At 41.0% G+C, this 25190-nt stretch overlaps 2 protein-coding genes and 1 long non-coding RNA gene across 4 annotated transcripts in view; 1 reads left to right on the forward strand and 2 right to left on the reverse strand.

Moving 5' to 3' along the window:
- The window catches only part of LOC109519584 (piggyBac transposable element-derived protein 4-like), a 21420-nt gene extending 20552 nt beyond the window's left edge, over positions 1 to 868 (forward strand). Inside the window, 1 exon segment of the mRNA XM_019876213.1 lies at positions 458 to 868. Coding sequence (XP_019731772.1) covers positions 458 to 868 — 411 coding nt within the window.
- A 100-nt stretch (positions 869 to 968) lies between these two features.
- Positions 969 to 20590, reverse strand: LOC109519605 (uncharacterized). The gene is made up of 3 exons (XR_002168989.1): positions 20476 to 20590; positions 20221 to 20372; positions 969 to 1245 (listed from the first exon to the last, which is right to left on the reverse strand). It is a non-coding gene; the product is annotated as an uncharacterized LOC109519605 (long non-coding RNA).
- A 757-nt stretch (positions 20591 to 21347) lies between these two features.
- Positions 21348 to 25190, reverse strand: part of ntm (neurotrimin) — a 72692-nt gene continuing 68849 nt past the window's right edge. For both annotated transcript variants that reach the window (XM_019876249.1, XM_019876248.1), the window contains exons 5-7: positions 24804 to 24932; positions 21705 to 21825; positions 21348 to 21601 (exon numbers count right to left, since the gene is read on the reverse strand). In XM_019876249.1, coding sequence (XP_019731808.1) covers positions 21427 to 21601; positions 21705 to 21825; positions 24804 to 24932 — 425 coding nt within the window. In that variant the 3' untranslated portion in view covers positions 21348 to 21426. The remainder of the gene's footprint in view (positions 21602 to 21704; positions 21826 to 24803; positions 24933 to 25190) is intronic.

A 25190-nucleotide genomic window follows, 5' to 3' on the forward strand; every position in this document is an offset into this window, starting at 1 on the left:
AAAAAAAAAAGGATCACCTTGGTGGGCACTCTCCGAAAAAATAAAGGGAAACTTCCACCATTGCTCCTGAGGTCATTCACCAGGCAGCCACTTTCAAGGTGAGTTTTATGTTGTATTATCATCGAAACTTTGTGCTGCATTTTTACGTGTAAAAAGCGCTATATGAATAAACTTTTATTTTATTTGTTTTCATTCAGCCTATTTGCCTTCACAAGGGGGTGCACTTTGGTATCGTACATCCCCAAAAAAGGCAAAATTGTGCTCCTTATGAGCACAAAGCACCATGATCCAGAGGTGGTGGAGGGAGAGAGACACAAACCAAGGATGATCCTCGACTACAACAGCAGCAAGGGAGTGGTGGATCACCTGGACCAGGTAAACGTAAGTACATGTACTGTCTTTTTCAAAGATTTATTTCAAAGCTGATGTTTTTTTGTTTGTTTTTCGTTTTTTGCAGGCATGTGCCAATTATTCCTGTCGGCGACGGGCGCAGAGATGGCCCATGTGCCTTTTCCAGCACATGGTCGACGTGTCAGCATTCAATGCCTTTGTGCTGTTTGCACAAATCAAGCCAGACTGGAACAGCCAGAAACTGTACAAAAGACGGCTTTTTCTTCTGGAAGTGGCGAAGGCCCTTGTTTCGCCCGAAATATCCAGGAGAGAGCGTCAGAGGCCCCACCAAAGTGCACAGCCAGCTGCACAGGCACTTTCTGCAGGTGAGCTGCCAGTTGCAGTTCAGCAGGATGTCGTGAAAAGAAGGCGACAATGTCGGCTTTACTCTGCTGCACTGAGAGCGTCAAACGAGTGTGCCGCATGTGGCATTCCCATGTGCTACAAGCACACGAAAAAAATATGCATGAACTGTTAAAAAAAGTTATTAGTTGTTGCTGTTGTTGCTATTGTTGCTGTGTATTGCAGTTAGTTAATTGTTTTATTGCAGTTAATTGTTTTATTTGCATAGTTGCGGAAAATACGGTAATTCAAAGAGAAAAAGACAACTGTCTAAAATTAGATCACATGTATGGGATAACATCACAACAGAGCAACTTTGTGGACTGCTGTGCATCAGTACGTTTGCAGATTTTGAAAAAAACAAATGTCATTTTTGCTCAAACGTTCAAAACTTGGTGAAATCCATTCCTCTTCAAAATTTGAGCAGAAAGGGCAGAAACAGTATGGTGAGGAGGTAGGTGTCCAAGTGCGCACCCAGTGCAGATCCACTGCCATCCTGAACTGCTCTCGATCCTGAGAGGCGGACAGCACAAAGAGTGAGTTAAAAAAAAAAAAAAAACACTTGTACTTCCAGTGTGGTCCTGAAATATGTCAACAGTGGTATACCGTGTCCACACGTAACTTTAACCCTTTCATGCACCAATAATGATAACCTGTAACCTGATAGGCTGTCCATTGTGGTAACCGCTGTCCCTTATGAAATATTGACCGAGACATTTTAAGTATATATTGTGCCAGTTGAAAGGAGCACACACGACTGACTGTGAACACATCTTTATTCCACGACTGCCAACGAGTGGATCTGAAACAATTACAAATTTGCCAGACATTCATATGAACACGCCCCCTACTGTATACCTGCTGGTTGAGAAACATGGTCCTAGTGTCCACCACCCCCCAACGCCCAGAAACCCCCAACGCCCCGAAGGACAATCAAAATGACACGGGGTTTAATTAGCCTGCCACAACGACTACGCAGTCCGTCTCTTGGTGGTGCAGGCGAAACTAGTCGGGCAGGAGGCAACAGGTGAGACATGAGTGGGAGAACGACACTCAACACTGACACGCTGAAGTGAGGCTGTGGGCTTCGGAGGACGACCACGGCGAGGAACCTGGGCCGGCAAAGATAATTGTCATTTAAGTCGTCCAAGGCTGAAATTTGTGTTTACACAGAAGAAAAATATGTGCAATTCCGTTCTCACTGATTTCATAAGATGCAGTTCACATCCTCAAATGGATTTTTGGAGCATGCGGACAAGGAAGAGATGTCAGCATGAAGGTTTTTTTTTTCAACCACTACATGGGGTGGTGGTGTCTTGTTTTAGAACACCTTGACAAGATTTCATTCATTTATTTCATTTTTGGCATGCAGTGTCAATTTCAGCGGGCTGCGGTCTCCGAGACCCAGCCACTGTCAGACCAAACGCAAAACAATTGCATATTTGCGCTATAAAACTAAATGTGATTTGCATTCTAAAATTATTATTGAGTGTGAGGTCTCACAAATTGTTGTGTGGTTTTGTTATTTTGCATCCCATTGTGATTCGCTTTGATAATTGTAATTTTAAGAGCTTGTGGAAAATACATCATTCAAAATGTGTGTATTTTTTTCCACATAAATTATAATTTTATATGACAGATACTTTGAACACTACAGCAGAAATCACAAATATTTTTTGTAAAATATCAAGATTATTATTTGATAAATATACACAAAGCACTTGCAAATGGCAAGGAGACTAAATAACGAAATGTGACTCATACCCCTTTCCCACTGAATTTAGTGGGTAGTAGTGATCCATGGCGACACGCAACCAATTTGGCATATTGTCCCTTTCCCATTGACCAACAGAAGGCGATTCTGCGCCTCCGCCCCCTCCTTCCACCACTTTGCGTCTCGTTACGTCACCACGCTGTGATTGCGTAGATGATAGTGCAAAGCAACAACAAAGCAACATGGCAGCGAGTGTTCTTTCTTTTGTCATACTTTTTACCGTCCTCAAAATCAGGGGTCCCCAACCTTTTTTGCCCCACGGACCGGTTTATGTCAGACAATATTTTCAGGGACCGGCATTTAAGGTGTGGCGGAAATAATACAACAAAATAATATGGTATGAGCTGCATGAAAACTGTGGTGTTTTCGAAATATAATAATAAACAAGGAGAGTCTAATCTGTCTGCAACACTATGGTCATGTGTAATGCCTTCAAAATACGATATAACACAAGTTCAAAGTGCATGAAAATGACGACTCACCACAGCCCCGAGCTTGATTTTCTGCAACCAGACGGTCCCATCTCGGGGCAATAGGAGGCAATGACACCTCAAGTGCGTGGTTTATGTACAGTCTACTTCGTAATTTAATTTTAGCCACCGTTGCTGCAGAAAATCCCCACCTCACACAGGTAGGATGTCGGAAATAGCAACAGTGCTATTGTGGCGATCTCAAGAGTATTCAGCCATAACTTTAATCCAGTTGTCTTGAACATACTTTTAAGGCCGCCATCATTTGCAATCTCCAGCAGTTTTTTTACTCATTTTGTGAGCTCCGGCGTTTTGTTTTTAGCATAATCGGTCACGTGACGGAGAAGCGTGGCTTGACGTGTGTCAAGCGTGACACAGACGGATGTAACGGAGAATCCAGTAATTTTTCAAAATAAAACATCTTTCGTATTCCGAAATAAATAAAACGGAATTAAGGCAAGTTCTTTCTGTGCGGCCCGGGACCAAATGCCCTGCGGACCGGTAACGGTCCGCGGACCAGCGGTTGGGGACTCCAGCTCAAAATGGTCAAAAAGCAGCGGAGGATCAACTCTTTGCTACTACTGAGAGAACACCTTAAGGGGCAATCTCCTAGCTTTGTTGTGGGGGCATGCTATATACGAGGCCGATGGCGCGCGATGTTATGACGCATCACATACCGCCCTATGTCATCACGTAATTACCGGGAAGTCCCGTGTTAGGCTTTCAAACTGCAAGCGGAGGCAATCGGAGGCGATCACAACCCGCCTACGATGGTGTGCTGATAGACACGGATCGACACTGGCCAGTGAGCCTTTCCCACTGCCCAAAAAAAGCGTGTTTACCCGTGGTTTTGCGGCAGTGGGAAAGGGGTAATATAAAGACAAGGCAATCCGATTAAGAGAAAACACAAGTGAGCTAAAGTAATTTGAATACTACCTACACTAGGAAAAACCATTACTTGAACAAGAGCGGAATGATCAAAATCATGAACGTCTAGAAGATTATTAATCATTTGGTATGAGTTGTCAGCAGGCCAGCTAATCCAACAGCGAGTCGTCAGAATAGTAGTCGTTAAATAGCCCACTGATTACAACTCATGACAGGTGCGACGCTGGAAGGAACGCCCTCCACTCCAGCAGAAGTTCAGGAGCAAAACCATGACATCCAATGACGCAAATATTTGCTTTTGAGAGATGTCCTCGGGATTTCGAAACAGAAAATGGCTTTGGCAGTGGAACCATGATGGTTTGCCATTTTTCTGAATTATTTTGAGAAATTTACAGACTGTTTTGCAAATTTAGATTGTGATCTGAGGAGTGTACAAAGCAACTAACTGATAAATACTGTAATATCATTCATGAGCTTTCCGGGTTTGTTTTAAATGTAATTATTACTGTACATCTGTAGCTACAGAAGAAAAGAAGGTTGTTTGTAGTTTACCTTACTTTATTAAACAGTACTTAGTGACTATTTTTAAATACTGCGCTCAACAAACATAATGCAGTGGTTCCTCTGCTTAAGAAATTAATTGGTTCTGGGAGAAATTTCTTAACTAGAACATTTTGTCAGTAGATGCCCTAATCCGTTCCAAGCCCCACCGCCAAAATTCAGACATAAATGTTTAATAAAGCATAAAAATGCATCAAAATATGTAATAAATACATGTTACAATTAGATTATTGCACAATAAATGACAGTTGTACATACTGTAAAAAACAAAGAATAGATTAAAGAATAAAAATGATGGTCATTTAACTTTTAACTGTGTCTTCATCGTTTTTTTTCCCTCTTTAGTTCATGTTCTCTCTTGGAAGTGGTTTTTACCTGGCGTTTTGCAAAGAACTTATCCAAGGACGTTGTCGGCTTTTAACAATCCTTCAAACATGTCCAAGGCAAACATCAGCATAGTAAGCCATCGCCTGACTGGTGAACACTTTTTCTGGGTGATTCACATTTATGTAAAACTATCGGAACACCTCATGGCCCAAGGGGCGAATGATGAGGACGACGCATCAACACATTCTGTCGATCTCCACACACAAACACATTTGGTAGAGGTCCCTCTTAGCCAATGAGAAGCCAGGATGATGCTCAGCAATAGCCAATGGCAGAGCAGTTCTAATTATGTTGCGTTCAAGAAACTCGGAGCTGCGGGTAGCAGCCCACACTGTATTTTTACCTTTTGTATCTTGAAATTTCTTTCGTAACAAGAGGCAATATTTTCCTGTTGAGGCGTTTCGTAACTTGAAAATTTCGTATGAAGAGACGTTTGTTAGTAGAGGTACCACTGTATAACAAATACAACACATATACATACAAATAAAAACTAATACTAAAACTATAACTGAAACTAAGAAAACTCAACTAAAAGCGTTAAAAAATACAAAAGTAATACATGAATAAAAATAAAAACTGATACTAAAACTAATACAAAATAAACTAAAGGAAATCATTGAAAAAGTTTGTAAACAAAAGTCAAAATCTATCATAAAAAGATTAATGGCAAACTATAATGACCATGGCGCGCGCGCGTGCGCGCGCACACACACACACACACACACACAAATTATGGTGTCTTGCACAAACAGAATAAGCATGAAGATAAGTTATACTTACAGTGGAAAGACAGCATGCAAAAATCAAGAAAAGGCATGTCACAATTGGGGGATGGTTTGAAAGTGAAAAGAGAAAGATGAAAGATGGTTAGAATAAGAACAGCTGACATTGACCATTTTCACAAATAGAGACACATTATCTTATCGATTGTCTTTGGTTTCCTCAGCAAGACATCTGGTTGTCACACAAGTGTCAAGCCATAAATAATTCAAACACAGTATGTCATTTGATTGAATAAAAGCTTAATCAAAAAGCCTTCAACTGATGTTAGTGAAAATGGCAGTATCAGGTCATGCTGTAAGGACGGTACGTCTATGCGGAATACTAACCTTGCAATAGTGTCGAGCTAGTAGGTTCGATTACCACTACAAAGAGGGGAACAAATCAAGCACAACAACACATCGGAAACAGACAGACACTTTTTGGAAAAAGAATTTCACCCACCACACTTCTGCATTATGGTTGCTAAGATACATCAGTGCTCATTTTTTATAATTGTCGAAGAATACATCAGTAAACGTGGTGGATAACAAAAATGTGATTTTTTTTTTTAGAAATTTCTTAACTAGAACATTTTGTCAGTAGATGCCCTAATCCGTTCCAAGCCCCACCGCCAAAATTCAGACATAAATGTTTAATAAAGCATAAAAATGCATCAAAATATGTAATAAATACATGTTACAATTAGATTATTGCACAATAAATGACAGTTGTACATACTGTAAAAAACAAAGAATAGATTAAAGAATAAAAATGATGGTCATTTAACTTTTAACTGTGTCTTCATCGTTTTTTTTCCCTCTTTAGTTCATGTTCTCTCTTGGAAGTGGTTTTTACCTGGCGTTTTGCAAAGAACTTATCCAAGGACGTTGTCGGCTTTTAACAATCCTTCAAACATGTCCAAGGCAAACATCAGCATAGTAAGCCATCGCCTGACTGGTGAACACTTTTTCTGGGTGATTCACATTTATGTAAAACTATCGGAACACCTCATGGCCCAAGGGGCGAATGATGAGGACGACGCATCAACACATTCTGTCGATCTCCACACACAAACACATTTGGTAGAGGTCCCTCTTAGCCAATGAGAAGCCAGGATGATGCTCAGCAATAGCCAATGGCAGAGCAGTTCTAATTATGTTGCGTTCAAGAAACTCGGAGCTGCGGGTAGCAGCCCACACTGTATTTTTACCTTTTGTATCTTGAAATTTGTAACAAGAGGCAATATTTCCTGTTTGAGGCGTTTCGTAACTTGAAATTTCGTATGAAGAGACGTTTGTTAGTAGAGGTACCACTGTATAACAAATACAACACATATACATACAAATAAAAACTAATACTAAAACTATAACTGAAACTAAGAAAACTCAACTAAAAGCGTTAAAAAATACAAAAGTAATACATGAATAAAAATAAAAACTGATACTAAAACTAATACAAAATAAACTAAAGGAAATCATTGAAAAAGTTTGTAAACAAAAGTCAAAATCTATCATAAAAAGATTAATGGCAAACTATAATGACCATGGCGCGCGCGCGTGCGCGCGCACACACACACACACACACACACAAATTATGGTGTCTTGCACAAACAGAATAAGCATGAAGATAAGTTATACTTACAGTGGAAAGACAGCATGCAAAAATCAAGAAAAGGCATGTCACAATTGGGGGATGGTTTGAAAGTGAAAAGAGAAAGATGAAAGATGGTTAGAATAAGAACAGCTGACATTGACCATTTTCACAAATAGAGACACATTATCTTATCGATTGTCTTTGGTTTCCTCAGCAAGACATCTGGTTGTCACACAAGTGTCAAGCCATAAATAATTCAAACACAGTATGTCATTTGATTGAATAAAAGCTTAATCAAAAAGCCTTCAACTGATGTTAGTGAAAATGGCAGTATCAGGTCATGCTGTAAGGACGGTACGTCTATGCGGAATACTAACCTTGCAATAGTGTCGAGCTAGTAGGTTCGATTACCACTACAAAGAGGGGAACAAATCAAGCACAACAACACATCGGAAACAGACAGACACTTTTTGGAAAAAGAATTTCACCCACCACACTTCTGCATTATGGTTGCTAAGATACATCAGTGCTCATTTTTTATAATTGTCGAAGAATACATCAGTAAACGTGGTGGATAACAAAAATGTGATTTTTTTTTTAAATTCCTTTAATTAAAAAAATATATTTACATACATTTTCCAGAAATTGCAACGTTAAAGCTCACACATTTTTTATCGTTTCTAAATTTCCTTCTATATTTTTTTTGTCCTATTTTTTTTCCCGTTTTAATGCTCTCACCAACATGGAATCATGATCAGTTGAAGATTTTTTTTTGTTAGTGCAGTAAAAATGTATATTTGGGCAAAAAAGGCAAAGCACACAGATTACCAGAAAAACGTGTCCGTAAGACCTAGTGCTTCGTGTATGCTAGGCTCACAAGTTGCGGTGTTCTTCCGGCTTCTCGATCTGTGACGTGGTTGCGTCGGCGCTGATTTGTTGAAACCAAAAACCACGCGCGCGTACGTGTTCGCGCCTACGCGCACACAGCCGAGAGCAGCGGACTATCAACTGCTGAGGCGCGCTTCACTCGAGTGGCGTTACGACAGATAGATAGCATGCTAGCTAGCTAGCAAACAACTTTCAAACTACAACTTTTGAAATAGTGATACCCAAACCCAAATTGTTATTGAAAAACCTCTGGAGCCTAAAGTGTTGAGCAGGAGGAAAGGGGGACAGAGATTTTACGAGCTACCTTTGGTGACCAGTAATAAAAAAAAATTAAAAATAATAAATATAGTCTGTGTGTGCCTCAGCAGTTGCCATACAACTGCTGCAAATGAAATATAGTGACAGTGAGATACAGTGAATCCCCCAGGAGATCTGCAGTAAAAGTGTTGATTCCGCAGAGAACTATTCTAATTGTGTGGAGACCAAATCTTGATTCTGCAGCTTGAAAGTTGATGTTCCACCAGCAGTAAAGCTACCTAAAATTACCAGTTATAAAGCAAATGAATGTACTACTTAAGTGAAATTTATTTTCGGAAATTATCTGCAAAAAAACAAATCACTGTGGAACAGTATGGTTATAAATTAATCAACATCAGTGTTCTTTTTGTCCCTCTGGGGCAAATTTATTTTATATTAAAAACCCTCATGCCCTGCAGGTACATTTTTCACACGTTGGGTATGCTCTATCAAAGAGAGAGCATTGAAAAGTAAACACTAGGGAGCTCAAATTTCCCACAGGACGCTCAAAATGGTATTGTGGTGTGATTTATATGTCATTGCATTTGGGAGCAAACCAAATAGGATCTACGAAACGAGCGATGTACATTACCTGGACGTATAGACATCCATTATAATTCATAATCTTTGATCAATCATAAACCTGGTGTATTTCAATGCATTTCCCGGGATTTTTGTATTTTTCTCTTCAGTGCCGTGGAGCCAATTGTATGCGGAATAACATTTTTTTTTTTGAGTGTTGACACCACTATACCAGTTGATGGCGCCAAAGACCAAGTAATAATTTTGCCTGCAAACCGCTGACCGCAGTCCCTTGAAGCTTGAATGCGATTGCTGGTATTTGACACTGTGTGGCACTCACCGCACGAACGCGACAATTGTTTTGCATTGGTTTGCAGATGTTTCGGTTTCATTCGGTACCGAATTGCAGAAGTTTTTGCAGAAACTTCTGCAGAAACTTGTGCAATGCAATGCAAAACAATTGTCGCGCGCGTACTTTGATGTTGCAAAATAAAGTGTCGTGAACTTGAACTTGTGTGTGATTCAAAGCAACGGGCGCTGCTTCTGTCACGTTTCGGACAAGCCGAATCAAGTTTGGATCCCAAAAGGTGGAGACGTCAACAAGGTCTCCGTAGCAAAAATGTTTTAATACAAAAAATCGCACCGACAAAGAAGTAACAAAAAGCGCTTGCCCAAAAGGCAAGGGGTGAAAACAAGAACCGAGAATGCAAACGAAAAAACTATGTAACAAAGTACATGCAAGTAAAAGCCGAATCACAAAATAAAAACCATACAAGATCAATAGTACCGAGAGTATCAAAAGCGAAAAACGACGAGGTCTATAGCAAAAGGGTCTATGAGCATGGAAACAGCAAGGCATAAACAATACTCCGACAACAGGTGAACCGCAGAAGAGTCCTTAAATACAGAGTCCCATAATGAATGGATTGGCAGCAGGTGTGCACCCAGAAGTCCGCTCATGCCACCTGCTGGCCGGGGGAATAAATAAGTAAATGAAAAACTATATGTGTATGGATAGGTCTGATGCCACCGAACATTTTGAGTGGTTGGAAGTCAAAACACATTCATAAATGACTGAACTATCCCACTCGTAGTACACGTACATATTATGTACACTTGTATTAAGTTTTGCCATAAAACAAAGTGCATGCAACGGGGGTTTTAATTATAGATGTCATTTTCATAAAGTGCACAATATTTCACCAAACTATGGGTTTGAGGCAGAACAAGTGATATCAAAGCCAAGACTTAAAGTATAAACTAGCCACTTGACCTGGATATTGTGAACATACTGCATATAGATAGTTTGTGATATCATCTTCAGTAGCCAGCGCCATCTTGAAAAAAACAAAACAAAAACAAACAAAAAAAAAATCTTAAAACTAAGTTTCTCCAAATCTTTCTCCACCAGAATCCCCGTAATCATTCCTTGAGCTACTTTTCCTTCACCCAAGACAAAAACATTTCGCTTGCAGATTTTATTAAGTTTTCGAAGCTTATTTTCCTGTTCCTCTCTCCGAAAAATTACCAGCAGGTTTCCTCAGAATATTCGCCACATCCCCTCGCTTCTTTTGCAGTTCCCAAGACAAAGCGAACGGGCTAAAATGAACCTTACCCTCTTCCCTAAGAAACCTAACTGTAACTCTGCATTTTTCACTCACAGCCTTCTTCCACACGATGCTATGACTCCCTTCATCCAAGCTCGAGGAATTGTTGGCCTGCCGTGAATTGTCTATTTTACTGTGATTACAGTAGGTTGGCCGTGAATTTATCATTTTTGTGCTGTGTGGAGGCTGCCGTGTTCTGGTTCAACGAGCTTCCACATTAATTGGCTCCCAATTCCAGCTGTGGCAATATCCGTCCAGTAATTGTATGTTTTCGTGTCCACGTGAAACGAAATGGCTTGTTTACAACTCCCAACAGCTGCAAGAAATGGTAAACACAAGAAAAAAGGTTTTTTTTTTGGTTTTTTTTTTAAATGATAATAATAACACGACGGAAAAGGAATAAAGCAGCACATTCGACGTGAGCGCTCTCTAACCACGAGCTGATACACTTTATCCAGCACAGAATTTGTACATGTAATTCTCACGCGATTCAGGGAAGAACGAGAGTTTCGGATCACGGCAAAAAAAAAAAAAAAAAAAAAAACACCTTCTCGTCCTTTCTTCACTTTTAACTCCATGAATTCTTGAGCAATTTTGCTGCAGATTGATTTGTTACAAATATGAGACATGCAGCTAGGACACAAGCCACATGTGTCCTTTTATAATGTGTCATATCGGAACCACTCAGAGTGAAGGCTCTGTCAATCGATCATCTATGTTTTATCTATTCATATATATATATATATATATATATATATATATATATATATGCATCGCCTGATATCATATTAGGTCCTCATGCGTTGCAGGTTTTTTTTTTTTTTTACAGTCTTGAAAGTGACACCATTGCTATTTTTAGACCACACAGGACACCACATAACAGTATTACCGCCCAAACCTAATCAGTAGTTTTTAAAGGGCCTCAGCAGTCATGAATCTCACCCCATATCATTGCCTAGTATATACTTGGCATGCAAAAAAAAAATGTTAATGTAAAAAGTATACATTGGATGTATGCACAATATTGCACGCTGAAGTCAGAGCACATATAAGGAGCCATGACTATAATGTAAATGGTGTAGTGTATATACTGTATATTATTAATATGTATGATATTGATTGTGCACATGAAATATGTATTCAATATTGCACAGTGTCCAGTTAATATATTTCTCACACTGAGTGCAGACTTGTTACATAAATGAATCATGAACTCATAAAAGATGATCTGAACCATTGTGACGGCAGCAAAACTGTCTGTCTGTTAAAGACAAAGATTCTTTGGTGCTATAGAGGATCAAGGAGAGGATATTAAAGACTGTCCAAGATGGAGAAAGATTTGCTCATAGATCTCTGGCCCCTCACTGATTCAAATTCACAGGTTCACTCTCAGCGAGGTTGCACCAGTAAAACAGTCTCTAGTGGGGATGGGGCGCGGTTGACTTCGACTGAGGACATTGTCAATCAGTACATCAAAGACACCCTAAGATCCAAAGACACGGCTTTCCATCAGGAAGCACAAATCCGGAAGCTTTGAGGGCCACTCTGAGGCGAGCTCGTCTATCTTTGGGTTTGAGGTTACTGAATTGGTTAAAAAGCTCCTCCGTGGCAGGGTCTCAAAGGTGCACGAGATCCGCCCGGAGTTCCTAAAGGCTCTTGATATGATGGAACTATCCTGGTGGAGATAAATATGCGGCATATTTGACATTGGGGGGGACCGTTCCGTACATAGGACAGTGGACCAGCTCTACACCCTTAGCATGGCCCCAGAGGCTGCATGGGAGTTCACCCAACGAGTCTGTTTTGTGAAGTTGAAGAAGGCTTTTGACCGTGCCCCTCTGGAAGTTCTGTGGGGGTGTTTCAGAAGTATGGGGTAGTAAACACTCTAATACAGGCTGTTCCGTCCCGGTACGACCAGTGTCAGAGTTTGATCCACGTGTCGGGAATAAGTCAAATTTATTTTCAGTGAGTGTTGGACTCCACCAAGGCTAACCTTTGTCCCTGATCCTTTATGGACAGAATTTTTAAACGCAGTCAAAGTGTAATGGGAGTCCGGTTTAGTAACCTCAGTATTGCATCTCTGCATTTTGCTGGTAATGTATTTCTGCTGGCTTCATCAAGCTTGATCTCCAATACTCACTGGAGTGCGTTACAGTCGAGTGTGAAGCGGTTGGGATAAAAATCAGCATCTCCAACTCTGAGGCTATGGTCATCAGTCAGAAAATGATAGTGTGTAGTGTTTTTGTCGGTCAATGAAAATTTGGGTGAAATGTCTTCGCCAACGTGCTGTTGTCACATGAGGGAGACGAGACGCAATGAAAATGCTGGTCATATGACATGAACAATAACTAAATCTGTAACGCCATATTAGTGATGAATAAAAATCACCCGAAAACTAATGTATAACTGAATAATAAATGTCATATTGTTCTTGAATCAAAACAAGATTAAATGCGGTTTACAAAATAAGATGCTAAAATGTCTCTTCATTTTTGTTGACCAAAACAAAATGTGAGGAAATGTTATAACATTATTTTAACATGTGTTTCTTATTCTTGTGTCTGGTCTGAGGCTGGGCGACGTCACTTCCTCAATCAAGATGATCAGTAGTTATACAATGCAACTGGGACAGCACTTGGCTTCAGTGGTGGATGCTGTTCTGTCAAGGAGGGGAAGCTCAATTTCTGCCAACATCATAAAATGTGTCTGTTTATTCATATGTGAATTCTACTCTCTGTTCCTTTTCAAGAATATGATCCGTGACCCTGTCATACCAACAAGGCGTCTTTTCCAGGGACTTAACTAGTGTCCTCTCTATGGTCAGCAGAGCTAGGCTGCTTAAATGGCCTTGGCCCATGGTGTTGCGGGTGTAAGACTTGAGCCGCTTTAATCAGGAAAAGCTCCTCTCTTCACCTGCAGATGTAGCTCCAATCGTTGCCACTAATGACAGCAGTTTGTAGACCTGAGGCATTGCACTGTCTAACTCCATGTCTTTCAGAAACAACAAGAAATCACACAGCTTCGCCCTGTTGCCCTGCAAGTCCTTGTTTGAGTATAGGACTTGAAGTTCAGGCCTCAGTCTTCCTGAATCAAAGAACTGGCCAAAACCTTTCAGGACAATCTGAAATGCCTCCTCTGGAAACACTTGTCTCATCTCATCAAACTTCCCTGGATTGACTAATTCCAAAGCGCAGACGTTCCAAATCTGCAAAGTGCTGAGGTATCTGCTCTGTGAGATTGTGTAGGATGGTCATGTACAGATTTCTGTAGCGCTCCTTGAGATCCTGTGGTTGTGACATATGGCGTTTTCTCATGGGCTCAGTTTGTGGGTCTAATGTGAGATCTGCTGCTTTGGTATAAACAGCTCGGAAAGCCCCCTCTGACCTCTTCTCTTTTACAAAAACAAGAAGAGACTCAATTATTTTCTTGCAGTAGAGAACATCCATAGCTCTCTGCTGGACAATGTCAAATACTACATCAGTCTCAGAGAAGATTTGTTCGCATGTGTACACAAACTCAAAATCCTCCAGTTTCATCAGAAAGCCTTTGGCACAGTCTAATGTGTCATCATCCATGGACCTATCTGCAATGATCATCTCAAAGGTTTGCAGGAGGGCATCATAATTGTTTGCCACAGTGCTCACTATCTGTGATGTGAAATTCCATCGAGTAGGAGCATTTCTGGGCAACCTTGAGCAGCCTGCAGACTCAAGAAAAGACATCCTCTTGGTGGATTTTGAGAAAAATGTGGCAAACCCAGAGAATGATGCAAAAAATATTCTGCAACCAGATAAGCATTTAGCCCCCTGAGACAGAATCAGATTCAGTCTGTGTGTATAGCAATGCACAAACATTGCACTGGGGGCTATTGTTTTAACTTTGGCCTGCAAACCATTGAGAGCTGAAGCCATGATAGCAGCCCCATCATAGGTTTGTGCCACAAGTTTCTCCCTGAAATTGTATTTCTGCGTGTTCTCATTCAAGATTTCAAAAACAGACTTTCAACAAAGAGACTGTCGCTAAGATTATTAGAATAAGTCTCCAGTTCAACTCAGAACAGTATGAGAATTGAAAAATGCTCCCACGGAAGCCTACACCAAAAGATCGGTAATTGGCTGATTTCGCTGTCAATCAAAAAGAGATTCAGCCTCAGACAGATCATTCAATCATCATACAGAAAAAAGCTCAGCGTCCGGGCCAGCCGATAAACGCCCACTGTCCATAGACTCCCAGAGACGCTGAGCGTCCGATGGGCGGGACAAAACCAGCATTCATCAAATGAGTCGTCTCGTTTCAATGCATTGGGACAACGGGCTCTGAACTCTCTAGACGCTCAACGTCCACAGTTTAAAGCACAGTGAAGCTGCGAGAATGAATGAGAAAAGAGACGCGTCGTAACCAGTAATAAGAAGCTGATTCGAAACAAAAGTTGAGCGTGTCGTAGGGCATATTTAGTCAATGACATGTACTGTACACACAATTGTATGTACACTAGGGTGGTCCACAATTTCATGGCAAAAAAAAAGTTTGTCGGATTCGTCGGGCCGGGTCGGAATTCTTGTCGATACTATGGTACAAGGTTCTGTGCAAAATTTCATTCCGATCTGATGATATTTTCCCGTCCCGCAAAGCGGCCAAAGTTTCCACCATAACAACTGGTCTCAATAGGGTGAACATGTGTATTTTAACCGTGTATTTTGCCATGCATGACACTGGCTGGGCTGAATGTTGCCCGAACGATCACCTCCTGACTAACTAACCATTCCATCGCTGCTCTCAGCAGCCGGAGACAAACTCAAACGCACGCCTAACACACAACGGTCACCTACTGGCGAGCTAATATCTTTCAATTGAAGTCGAGAATCGCCGGAATTCTTACTGGACGCTGAGCTGAGGACGCTTTTCGACATTCTGCGGCGCCTTTACGCGCGACGAGGAACAGCGACAGCACCTTCTGCAGGTCGTGGAGCGACACCGGGCGTTGCACCCGTGCGCGAAGTAGGCATGGGATGGCACGCACGGCGGATTTCGTTTTTTTTTGCGGTCTAACAGTGTCACTAGTGTTGATGGCCATTATAGACAGATGGACAGATAGATAGATGGACCAGTTAACATGGACCAACAATCTCACCAGTGTTGCAGGATCACCACGGTTGCCTTTTTTGCAATACATGCGTTCCTGTCTTCCGTCTTTGAATTATTGCAAGTGCGAACTGAGCAAAACAAAATCCTTACTGTACGGGAGAAACCGTACTACCATTCAGCCCCGTAACATTCTTTCCATAGGGGAAACTTTGGTCGCTCTGCGGGACGGGATAAAATTATCCGATCGGAATAAAATTTTGCACACATCCTTGTGTCATAGTATCGACAAGATTTCCGACCCGGCCCGACGAATCCGACAAACTTTTCCAAAATGGACCACCCTAATGTACACACATATATTTGATCACTTATTTTTGACATTTTAGGGGAAGCTGAGCTTCCCTTGCAGTCTTAGATCAATTGCCTCTGGTTGGCTTGCACAATTAAACACGGAGGGACCGATGGCTATCCAATGGACATCGTCTTCGGAAGAAAAAGGAGAAATGACATTTAGAGACACTTTCCTTTCATAGACTAGAAAATAAAGTGGAATGTGTTACAGAAAGACATGGAGAGAAATTCGGCCACAAAAATCGCGGGAAAAAAAAACATTACCGTATTTTCTGCACTATAAGGCGCTTTGGATTTTAAGGTGCACCTTCAATTAATGGCCTATTTTAAAACTACTTTCATATATAGGGCGCACTGCATTAAGAGGCACATAGAATTGAAGCTACAATCGTTGCTGCGGTTGCACTGAGCATCCACTAGATGGTGCTACGCTAAAGGAATACAATATAATTAAATACAGCTTTACTTATATAGAGCCTTCACAATCAACAAAACCATGAGAACTAGTCACAAACACATACAAATGCAAATGGAACTACAAAACAATAAATGAAAGACAAAAGTTATGAATATAATTGATTCAACTAAAAGGCACACAAACCTCGTGGGCTCACATCCAGAGTGGCTAAATATCTTTAGAAGTCTGGCTTGTCTTCCTTCGTTTAATCAGTAGTTAACTATGGTTTTGGTGTTATCTTATCTGTGCAGAGCTCACAGAGTAGTTGTCTGTTGGAGTGTGTGTTGGCGAATGCACATGTCAATTAGTGTCGGGCAGAACCCTTTTAGGTTGCAATAGGTTCCCACTCATAATCACCACGAGATGGCAGAGCAACACTAACAGGGAAACAATTCAGTGGGGAATATAAAGAGACTGTAACTCCATATATAAGGTGCATCGGATTATAGGGCGCACAGTCGGCTTTTGAGAAAATCGAATGGTTTTAGGTGCGCCTAGTAGTGCGGAAAATGCAGTACCTAATCTGAAGAGATAGCTCATGGAATTTCATAATGAAATTGAGGTATGTCAAAACATGAACGTAATATCAAGTTCTATTTTAGAAAGCTTATTCGAACTCAACTGTGGTTAATGTTTCACATGTTGAAGCTGGAAGTTAGGTGGAAACGACTGAGACGATAAGACAGACGCATGCCATGATGAGCAACGGCCAAATTGGCCCCGAACATGAACGAAACTGAAAAATAAAGTAGATACAAGAGTTTGTGAGTTTGTGAAAAGGAAATCAATACCGACCTTTGTAGACTCTTTTGCAGCATGTTAAGTGCAGAAATTATCGGACATATGTGTACTGTTTTAAAATGCTTCTCCTGGCGCTCCATATTCCCAGTTTTTGCCAGTGCCATCAATGAATTGTACATGAAAAAAACTTTGAATGAGAAAAATAATTTAAAAAGATATATCGCAACAGCTCGGATCACAAGCTACAATTGCAGACTGCTGACCACTAACGACTTCCGGTGATACAGATGATGCGCCACCGTAGGTTAAAGATGACCTGCTTTTTAATTACATTTTATTTTTATACTTTTTGTCAAAATGAAACTGATAGGATTCTTAGGGTGCAGTGTGCACTAACACAAAAATATATCATATTAATAACACGCATCCAGACACACAAATCTTTTTTTTTTTTTTTCATTTCCCCCTACACCCTTCGCAATCGACTTGGGACCAGTCCGCAGGCTGAGTCATTCCATGATTTGTTTTTCAGAAGAAAAATAAGCAGGAGGCCAGTTTTCGACAAAGCGACAGCACAGAACCCAAGTGAGCAAGCAAGCGGGGAGATAAGGAGGAGGCAGCAACAGTAGAGCAAAAAGCATCTGCCATCATCTAGAGCCAAACAGAAAATATATCATTTTTTGAATTGTATCCTTATTTGTATTGAATTATTTTATGAAACATTTTTCACTTTTGATCTCCACCAAGTCGTGTCCGCAACTTGCAAGCTTGATGCTGACACACACTTCCTGTTGAGTTATTCAAGGTGTATGTTTTTGCGCGGGCAGCACGTTGGCCGACTGGTCAGCACATTCGCCTCACAGTATAGCGGTCAAGGGTTCGTCTGCATGTTCTCCCCATGCTTGTGTGGACTTTCTTTGGGTACTTTGGTTTCCTTCCACGGAACACTCCGAATTGTCCCGAGGTGTGAGTATGAGTGCAGATGGTTGTTTGTCTAAGTGTGCCATTTGGCTGGCAACCAGTTCAGGGTGGATAGGCTCCAGCCTGCGACCCTCGTGAGGATTAGCGGTTAAGATCATGGATGGATGGATGTTGTTGCATGCCATGCGCACACGATATGTCGTTCTCCGTTTCTGTTCGGCAGCTTTCGGTGGTGAGCTGGCAGTGGGAATGGCCCCACAGGTGAGCAATACCACCAATCGGGCCCCTGCTGGAGCTGCCAAACTCCGACATCGCGGCTCTGGTGGCAGGTATGATGCTGCTACAGACACACACAATTCCTATTGGTGATTCTTCTGCGCTGCTCGGCATTGAAATTTAACACCGACATCCAGCACCCCCCGCGACCCTAGTGAGGATCAAGCGGTTCGGAAGATGAATGAATGAATGAATTTACAAAGCTGAACAATTACAGGACAACCAAACTGTTACTCCCGGTTGCACTCGATTCTCGATGTCCGACCCTACGTCCTCGGTTTGTTCTGTGTCGAGCGGTGATTGCTGGTGGGTTTCCATTTCCGACAATGGTTGACATTGGTTTATATCAATGACACAACTCTAAAAATTCATACCATTGAGATGTTGGGCATTCGAGAGCCCTCTAATGGGGTCCCAGACTAGCAGGCTTGTTGCAAACACATCTACATTACAAATGAAAGAAATTTATATATTGGTCCACGCAAAATGAAAAAAAAAAAGATGATGAAGAAAAGAACAAACTATTTAATGGTATAGACTGTGCTCATCCCAGTGCCACCAAGCATCACAAAGATGACTGCACGATTGCATTCAACAGCAGACCCACTTACAAGATGAGACAAAATCATATACTGTCCATATTTGCTTGATTTTGTTTAAAGAGAACAGTTATGACATGATTATCCATGTTATGAGAAGTTAGTCCAAAAAAAAAAATTGGCATATATTATCAAGAGTGAGTTACATGCCATACATGTAATAAATGTTCCGTACTGTGGTCTATGTTTAGAAATGTGCTACATTTTTCAATACAACCCGAAAGGCAAAGGAGCAGCAGACAGGACTGAATATCAGGCTAACTAACCATCAAGATAAATGGACAAATACATGGCGAGACAGAGAGCGAGAGAGGCAGACAGATGGAGAAAGTACGCATTTTCAGAGTTAGATCAAAAAATTGAATAAAGTGATGGTAAATTATTACATTATGGGCTAAATTATTACATTTGTACATACCTTATATATATATGTATATTTCTTGACTAGGTCAATAATGTAATAGCCATACTATAATGGAATCAAGTATTATGTGAGTGCCCAAAAGATTTTACAACGTAGGTTCAAAACTATGTATCCATCCATTTGTGGTGATCCTCACAAGGGTCGTGGCTGCGTGCTGGAGCTTATCCCAGCTGTCTTCGGGCAGTAGGGACCCTAAACTGAACACATTCGAACAACCATCCACACTCACACTCACACCTAGGGATGATTTGGAATGTTCAATCAGCCTGCCATGTATGTTTTTGGAATGTGGAAGGAAACCGGAGTACCTGGAGAAAACCCACGCAGACATGGGGAGGAACATGCAAACTCCACACAGGACCGCCGGAGCCGGAATCGAACCCTGCACCTCTGCACTGTGAGACCGGTAAGCTAACCAGTCGACCACCGAGGCACCCGGTTCAAGACGAATGATTATATTTTAGGTCAGTTATCACGCTATGGGACAAATCGATTAGGTTATCACATTATGTTATGACATTTTGTGCTTCTACAGGTGTCCATCAGGCATCTATTTCGAATTTGAAATCAGAGTCAGGGGTCAGGGATCATGACCAAGATCCTTTGTTCCCTAAATTTTAGACTCCGTAGATGTTTATCCCAGCATTTTTTTAGGCCCGTCTCTTTTGACAAATTCAATGTTGTTTTCTTTTTCTTTTTGTTTGAACTGTCTCATGTGGCAGCTGCTATTTTGTTCATTTTCATGCCCTTCACTCCTGCCCCCTGGAGAGCGTTATTTTTGGTTCTTTCATTCCAGCTCTCAAAACGTCTGTCAAATTAAAAGCATTTTTGCTCAAGTGTTCCAATGATTTTTGAGGAGTGTTCATGCAAGGTTCATGTACTTACCATAAATTATAAAGCTTGTATTAGAACTCCCAAGTTTGTTGATGGCAACACAAGTGTAGTTACCATAGTCACTATCGGACACGTTAAAAAATGTCAGTTTGGACAGCGATCCAGTATTCACTATCTCCATGCCGTCCAAGCCATTGATGAATCTGATGACAAAATAAATGAATGGGTCAATATTTATGTTTAATGATGAAAACACATAAAACCTTCTGTTTGCCCCTTTTGAAACGAAAATAAATAAATCGATACCTTCTATCATCTTTGTACCACTCAAAGTCAGGTTCAGGCACTGCATCAGCCTCACACTCCAACACTCCTCTTTGTCCCAGTTTCACACCAATATCTCTTCCATCAGACACAGTTGGAGCATCTATAACAACACACGGGAGCAATGGTCAACACATGACAACGAAGATATGTAAAGGAGGTTCAAAGAATTGTGTGCTTCAGAGTATGATTTTAAGCAACTCAACTGAACTGTATGTTTAGAGCACTTGTATATGAAGCAAATATCATATATACAACAATAAACAATAAATAAATAACAAAGACAGTAGAAAGCACAAAGACAGTAAAACTAAGATCAAGTCTGAGTCATGCTGAGTCAAAAGCCAAAGAACAAAAATTAGTTTTAAAGATGGGCAGCTAGGGGGTTTGCCGAATGTTCAGTGGGAGGTCATTCCAAAGAGAGAGACCAGCAACGGAAAAGGCTTAATGCCCCCTGAGCCTCCGCTTAGTTCATGGTACCTCTAATAATGTCTGGTCCGCAGACCTGAGGCACAGGGCAAGTGTGTAGGGGCGGAGGAGCTCAGAGGGGTAAGGTGGAGCGAGGCCATTTAAAGATTTGAAAACAAATAATAGGATCTTAAAAAAAAACTCTAAAATGTATAGGGAGCCAGTGAAGGGATGCCAGAGTAGGAGTTATGTGTTCCCTCTTACGAGTACAAGTCAAGAGGCAAGCAGCAGCATTCTGGACCAACTGGAGACGCTTAATGGAGGACTGGCTGACTCCAAAGTAAAGTGCATTAAACTAATCCAGCCGGGATATGACGAAGGCATGAATTACTGTTTCAAAGTGCTCATGAGAAAGGAGAGGTTTTACTGAGAGCGTTATTTTTGGTTCTTTCATTCCAGCTCTCAAAACGTCTGTCAAATTAAAAGCATTTTTGCTCAAGTGTTCCAATGATTTTTGAGGAGTGTTCATGCAAGGTTCATGTACTTACCATAAATTATAAAGCTTGTATTAGAACTCCCAAGTTTGTTGATGGCAACACAAGTGTAGTTACCATAGTCACTATCGGACACGTTAAAAAATGTCAGTTTGGACAGCGATCCAGTATTCACTATCTCCATGCCGTCCAAGCCATTGATGAATCTGATGACAAAATAAATGAATGGGTCAATATTTATGTTTAATGATGAAAACACATAAAACCTTCTGTTTGCCCCTTTTGAAACGAAAATAAATAAATCGATACCTTCTATCATCTTTGTACCACTCAAAGTCAGGTTCAGGCACTGCATCAGCCTCACACTCCAACACTCCTCTTTGTCCCAGTTTCACACCAATATCTCTTCCATCAGACACAGTTGGAGCATCTATAACAACACACGGGAGCAATGGTCAACACATGACAACGAAGATATGTAAAGGAGGTTCAAAGAATTGTGTGCTTCAGAGTATGATTTTAAGCAACTCAACTGAACTGTATGTTTAGAGCACTTGTATATGAAGCAAATATCATATATACAACAATAAACAATAAATAAATAACAAAGACAGTAGAAAGCACAAAGACAGTAAAACTAAGATCAAGTCTGAGTCATGCTGAGTCAAAAGCCAAAGAACAAAAATTAGTTTTAAAGATGGGCAGCTAGGGGGTTTGCCGAATGTTCAGTGGGAGGTCATTCCAAAGAGAGAGACCAGCAACGGAAAAGGCTTAATGCCCCCTGAGCCTCCGCTTAGTTCATGGTACCTCTAATAATGTCTGGTCCGCAGACCTGAGGCACAGGGCAAGTGTGTAGGGGCGGAGGAGCTCAGAGGGGTAAGGTGGAGCGAGGCCATTTAAAGATTTGAAAACAAATAATAGGATCTTAAAAAAAAACTCTAAAATGTATAGGGAGCCAGTGAAGGGATGCCAGAGTAGGAGTTATGTGTTCCCTCTTACGAGTACAAGTCAAGAGGCAAGCAGCAGCATTCTGGACCAACTGGAGACGCTTAATGGAGGACTGGCTGACTCCAAAGTAAAGTGCATTAAACTAATCCAGCCGGGATATGACGAAGGCATGAATTACTGTTTCAAAGTGCTCATGAGAAAGGAGAGGTTTTACTTTAGCCAGCTGACTAAGATGAAAGAAACTGACAAATTGATTTGATCACGCTGTTAGTATTTTAAAGCGATTACGACAAAGTTTGGTGGTATGGTGAGCGACCTGTTAGCATGTTGGCCACACAGTGCAGGGTGCAAGGTTTGATTCTAGGTACAGCCTTCTGGTGTGGAGTTTGTATGTTCTCCCTGTGCCTGCATGAGTTTTCTCCGGGTGATCCAGATTCCACCCACACTCTAAAAACATGCATGAGAGGTTAATAGAAAACTCTAAACTGTCCCTAGCTGTGTGTTTGCGTGTGCAACTGCTCAGACAAAATGCTCCAAGACAGGTGGGGGACTCCCCGTTAGGCTAGATATCAATGACAGGAATAATTGAAAGCCATCAGTCCTTGGCAGGTTCCCCAGATGATGATCATCTGTAAAATTCAGGTGGGGAAACATATTCCAAATTTGTGATAGTGTGCATAATTTTCCTGAGCAGGTGATCTCAATTGCACAGATTTAAAAAAAAATACTGACATAGCCTCTTCTATTGAAATCTTCAGTTTTATAACAGGATATTTTCTGGAAAAAAGATTATCTAAATTTGCATCAGGTGTCTAAGGAATCCAGACACAGAAAAGAAAATCAGCCCTCTGCATCTGTGCTAGCAGCAGCCAGCAACTCCATTTCAGATGGTGCGACAACAGTGAGCGTCAACTACAATATTCAAAAGAACATGAGCTCAAGATGAAAATCCTTCACGTGGCGTTAGAGGTCAAGGAAATGGAGAAGGCCATTAAGCAGCATTAAGCCATTAATTGACGGTGTTTTATGCAACAATACCTTTGGTGACCTTGGGCCTTTTGGTAACAAAAACATCACAATGCAATACCCTTCGACCATCATTACTTTCAAAATGCGATCCAATAAACACAGAAGTCAAAAACAAAATAATGCACAAGAGAAATTTAAAAAAACGGACAACTCAACATGCAGTTCTGTTTTTCGACTTTTTTTGAATGAAAATGTTGCAAAGCGTGTGTTTGGTTCATAAATCAATTCACTCATCCATGCCACGGCTGTTCGTATATCGAAATTAGTATGGAAATAGTTCACTTTAACAAAAATTGTAAATGTGCGTAAGACAAATTGTACGTAAAAAGGAGCATTCATAACTTGAGATTCTCTCCCCGCCTCTATCTGAAAAACAGTACACTAAATGAAAGTATTTCATTTCCAATTCTCGATTAATTTCAATTTCATCAAGTGTAAATTGTCTTTTTATCATTATGATAAGTGAAAAAAAAAAAGGTGAGACAGAAATGTTGAATTAATTGACTTGTGACTTGCTTCATTGAAGTGATTATGTCACTCAAATTGATAGGAATTTCGTGGTGACTTACTTGATTTTATTTTTCCACAGTAAAAGTTGACTGGAAAGTGGAAGGTTTAGACCAGGGGTCCCCAACCTTTTTTGCCTCACGGACTGGTTTAATGTCAGACAATGTTTTCAGGGACCGGCCTTTAAAGGCCGGATAAATCCAACAAAATATGATATGACCGGCATGAAAACTGTGGTATTTTCGAAACATAATAATAAACACGAATCATGACACGAGGAAAGTCCTATCTGGCCGCAACACTCTCTGGTCGCTATGGTAATGTTTACACGTGGCTTCAAAGTAAGATACACCGCAAATACAAAGTGCATGAAAAATACGACTCACCATCGCCGCATATTATGCAGACTGGGATTGGTGCGTGGGAATCTCCCGTTGTGATCAATCCGTATTTTAAGTAGGACTCCTGACACTGTCTATGAAATGTCGCCTTCTTTTTCTTGAAAGTCGTAGGCTCCTCCTCCAGGCTGGGCCTTTCCCCCTTCCCAAAGAAACTTTCCAAAGACCTTTGTTTTTCACTCATTTTGCTAGCGACTGGATTATATTATAGCGGTAACCTATCACGTGACTGAGAAGCGCTCCTTCATCTGCGTCAAGAGTGACTTAGTGTAGGCGTTATGCATTCTTTCTGTGCGGCCCGGTACCAAATGACCCTCAGACCGGTACTGGTCCGCGGCCCGGGGGTTGGGGACCCTGGTTTACACCAATGATTTACTCTCACTTCTGCTAAAATGTTATGTTTAAGAGTTCTTAAGTGCGATCCCAAATCAAACAGCAGATGGCAATAGCATTTCACAAATTGCAGCAAAAACCTGTATTTCAGAGACATGAATCAGTATTTGACTGAATTGAACAGAGGACTCACAGTTGACGGTGATGTCGATAGTTTGGGTATCTGCGTCGATGTCGTTGACAGCTGTGCATTCGTAAGTTCCTGCTCTGTTTCTGGTGATAGATGGAATTTCCAGGTACTCATCGTCTGTTGCCAGATCCCCTACGCACCAGGAGTGTGAGAGAAGGGACAATTGTTCATAAGTGTGACAAGAAAACAGCTCTTGCTCCAATTTTAGGGTCTGTGCCCTTTCATATCCTCTAGGGAAGGAACAGCTGCAATAAAAGCGTTGGACGACACCTTGCCAACAGCAATTAGGTAATCTTTTAGTTATAGGACGTTCACTCAAAAGAACATTTCTATCAGGTCGTTAAAATAAAAACATGAAAATCATCTTGCCTTTAACTGAATCCTCATGTG

This window comes from Hippocampus comes, unplaced genomic scaffold (assembly GCF_001891065.2).
Source record: "Hippocampus comes isolate QL1 unplaced genomic scaffold, H_comes_QL1_v1.1 scaffold119, whole genome shotgun sequence".
Taxonomy (NCBI): domain Eukaryota; kingdom Metazoa; phylum Chordata; class Actinopteri; order Syngnathiformes; family Syngnathidae; genus Hippocampus; species Hippocampus comes.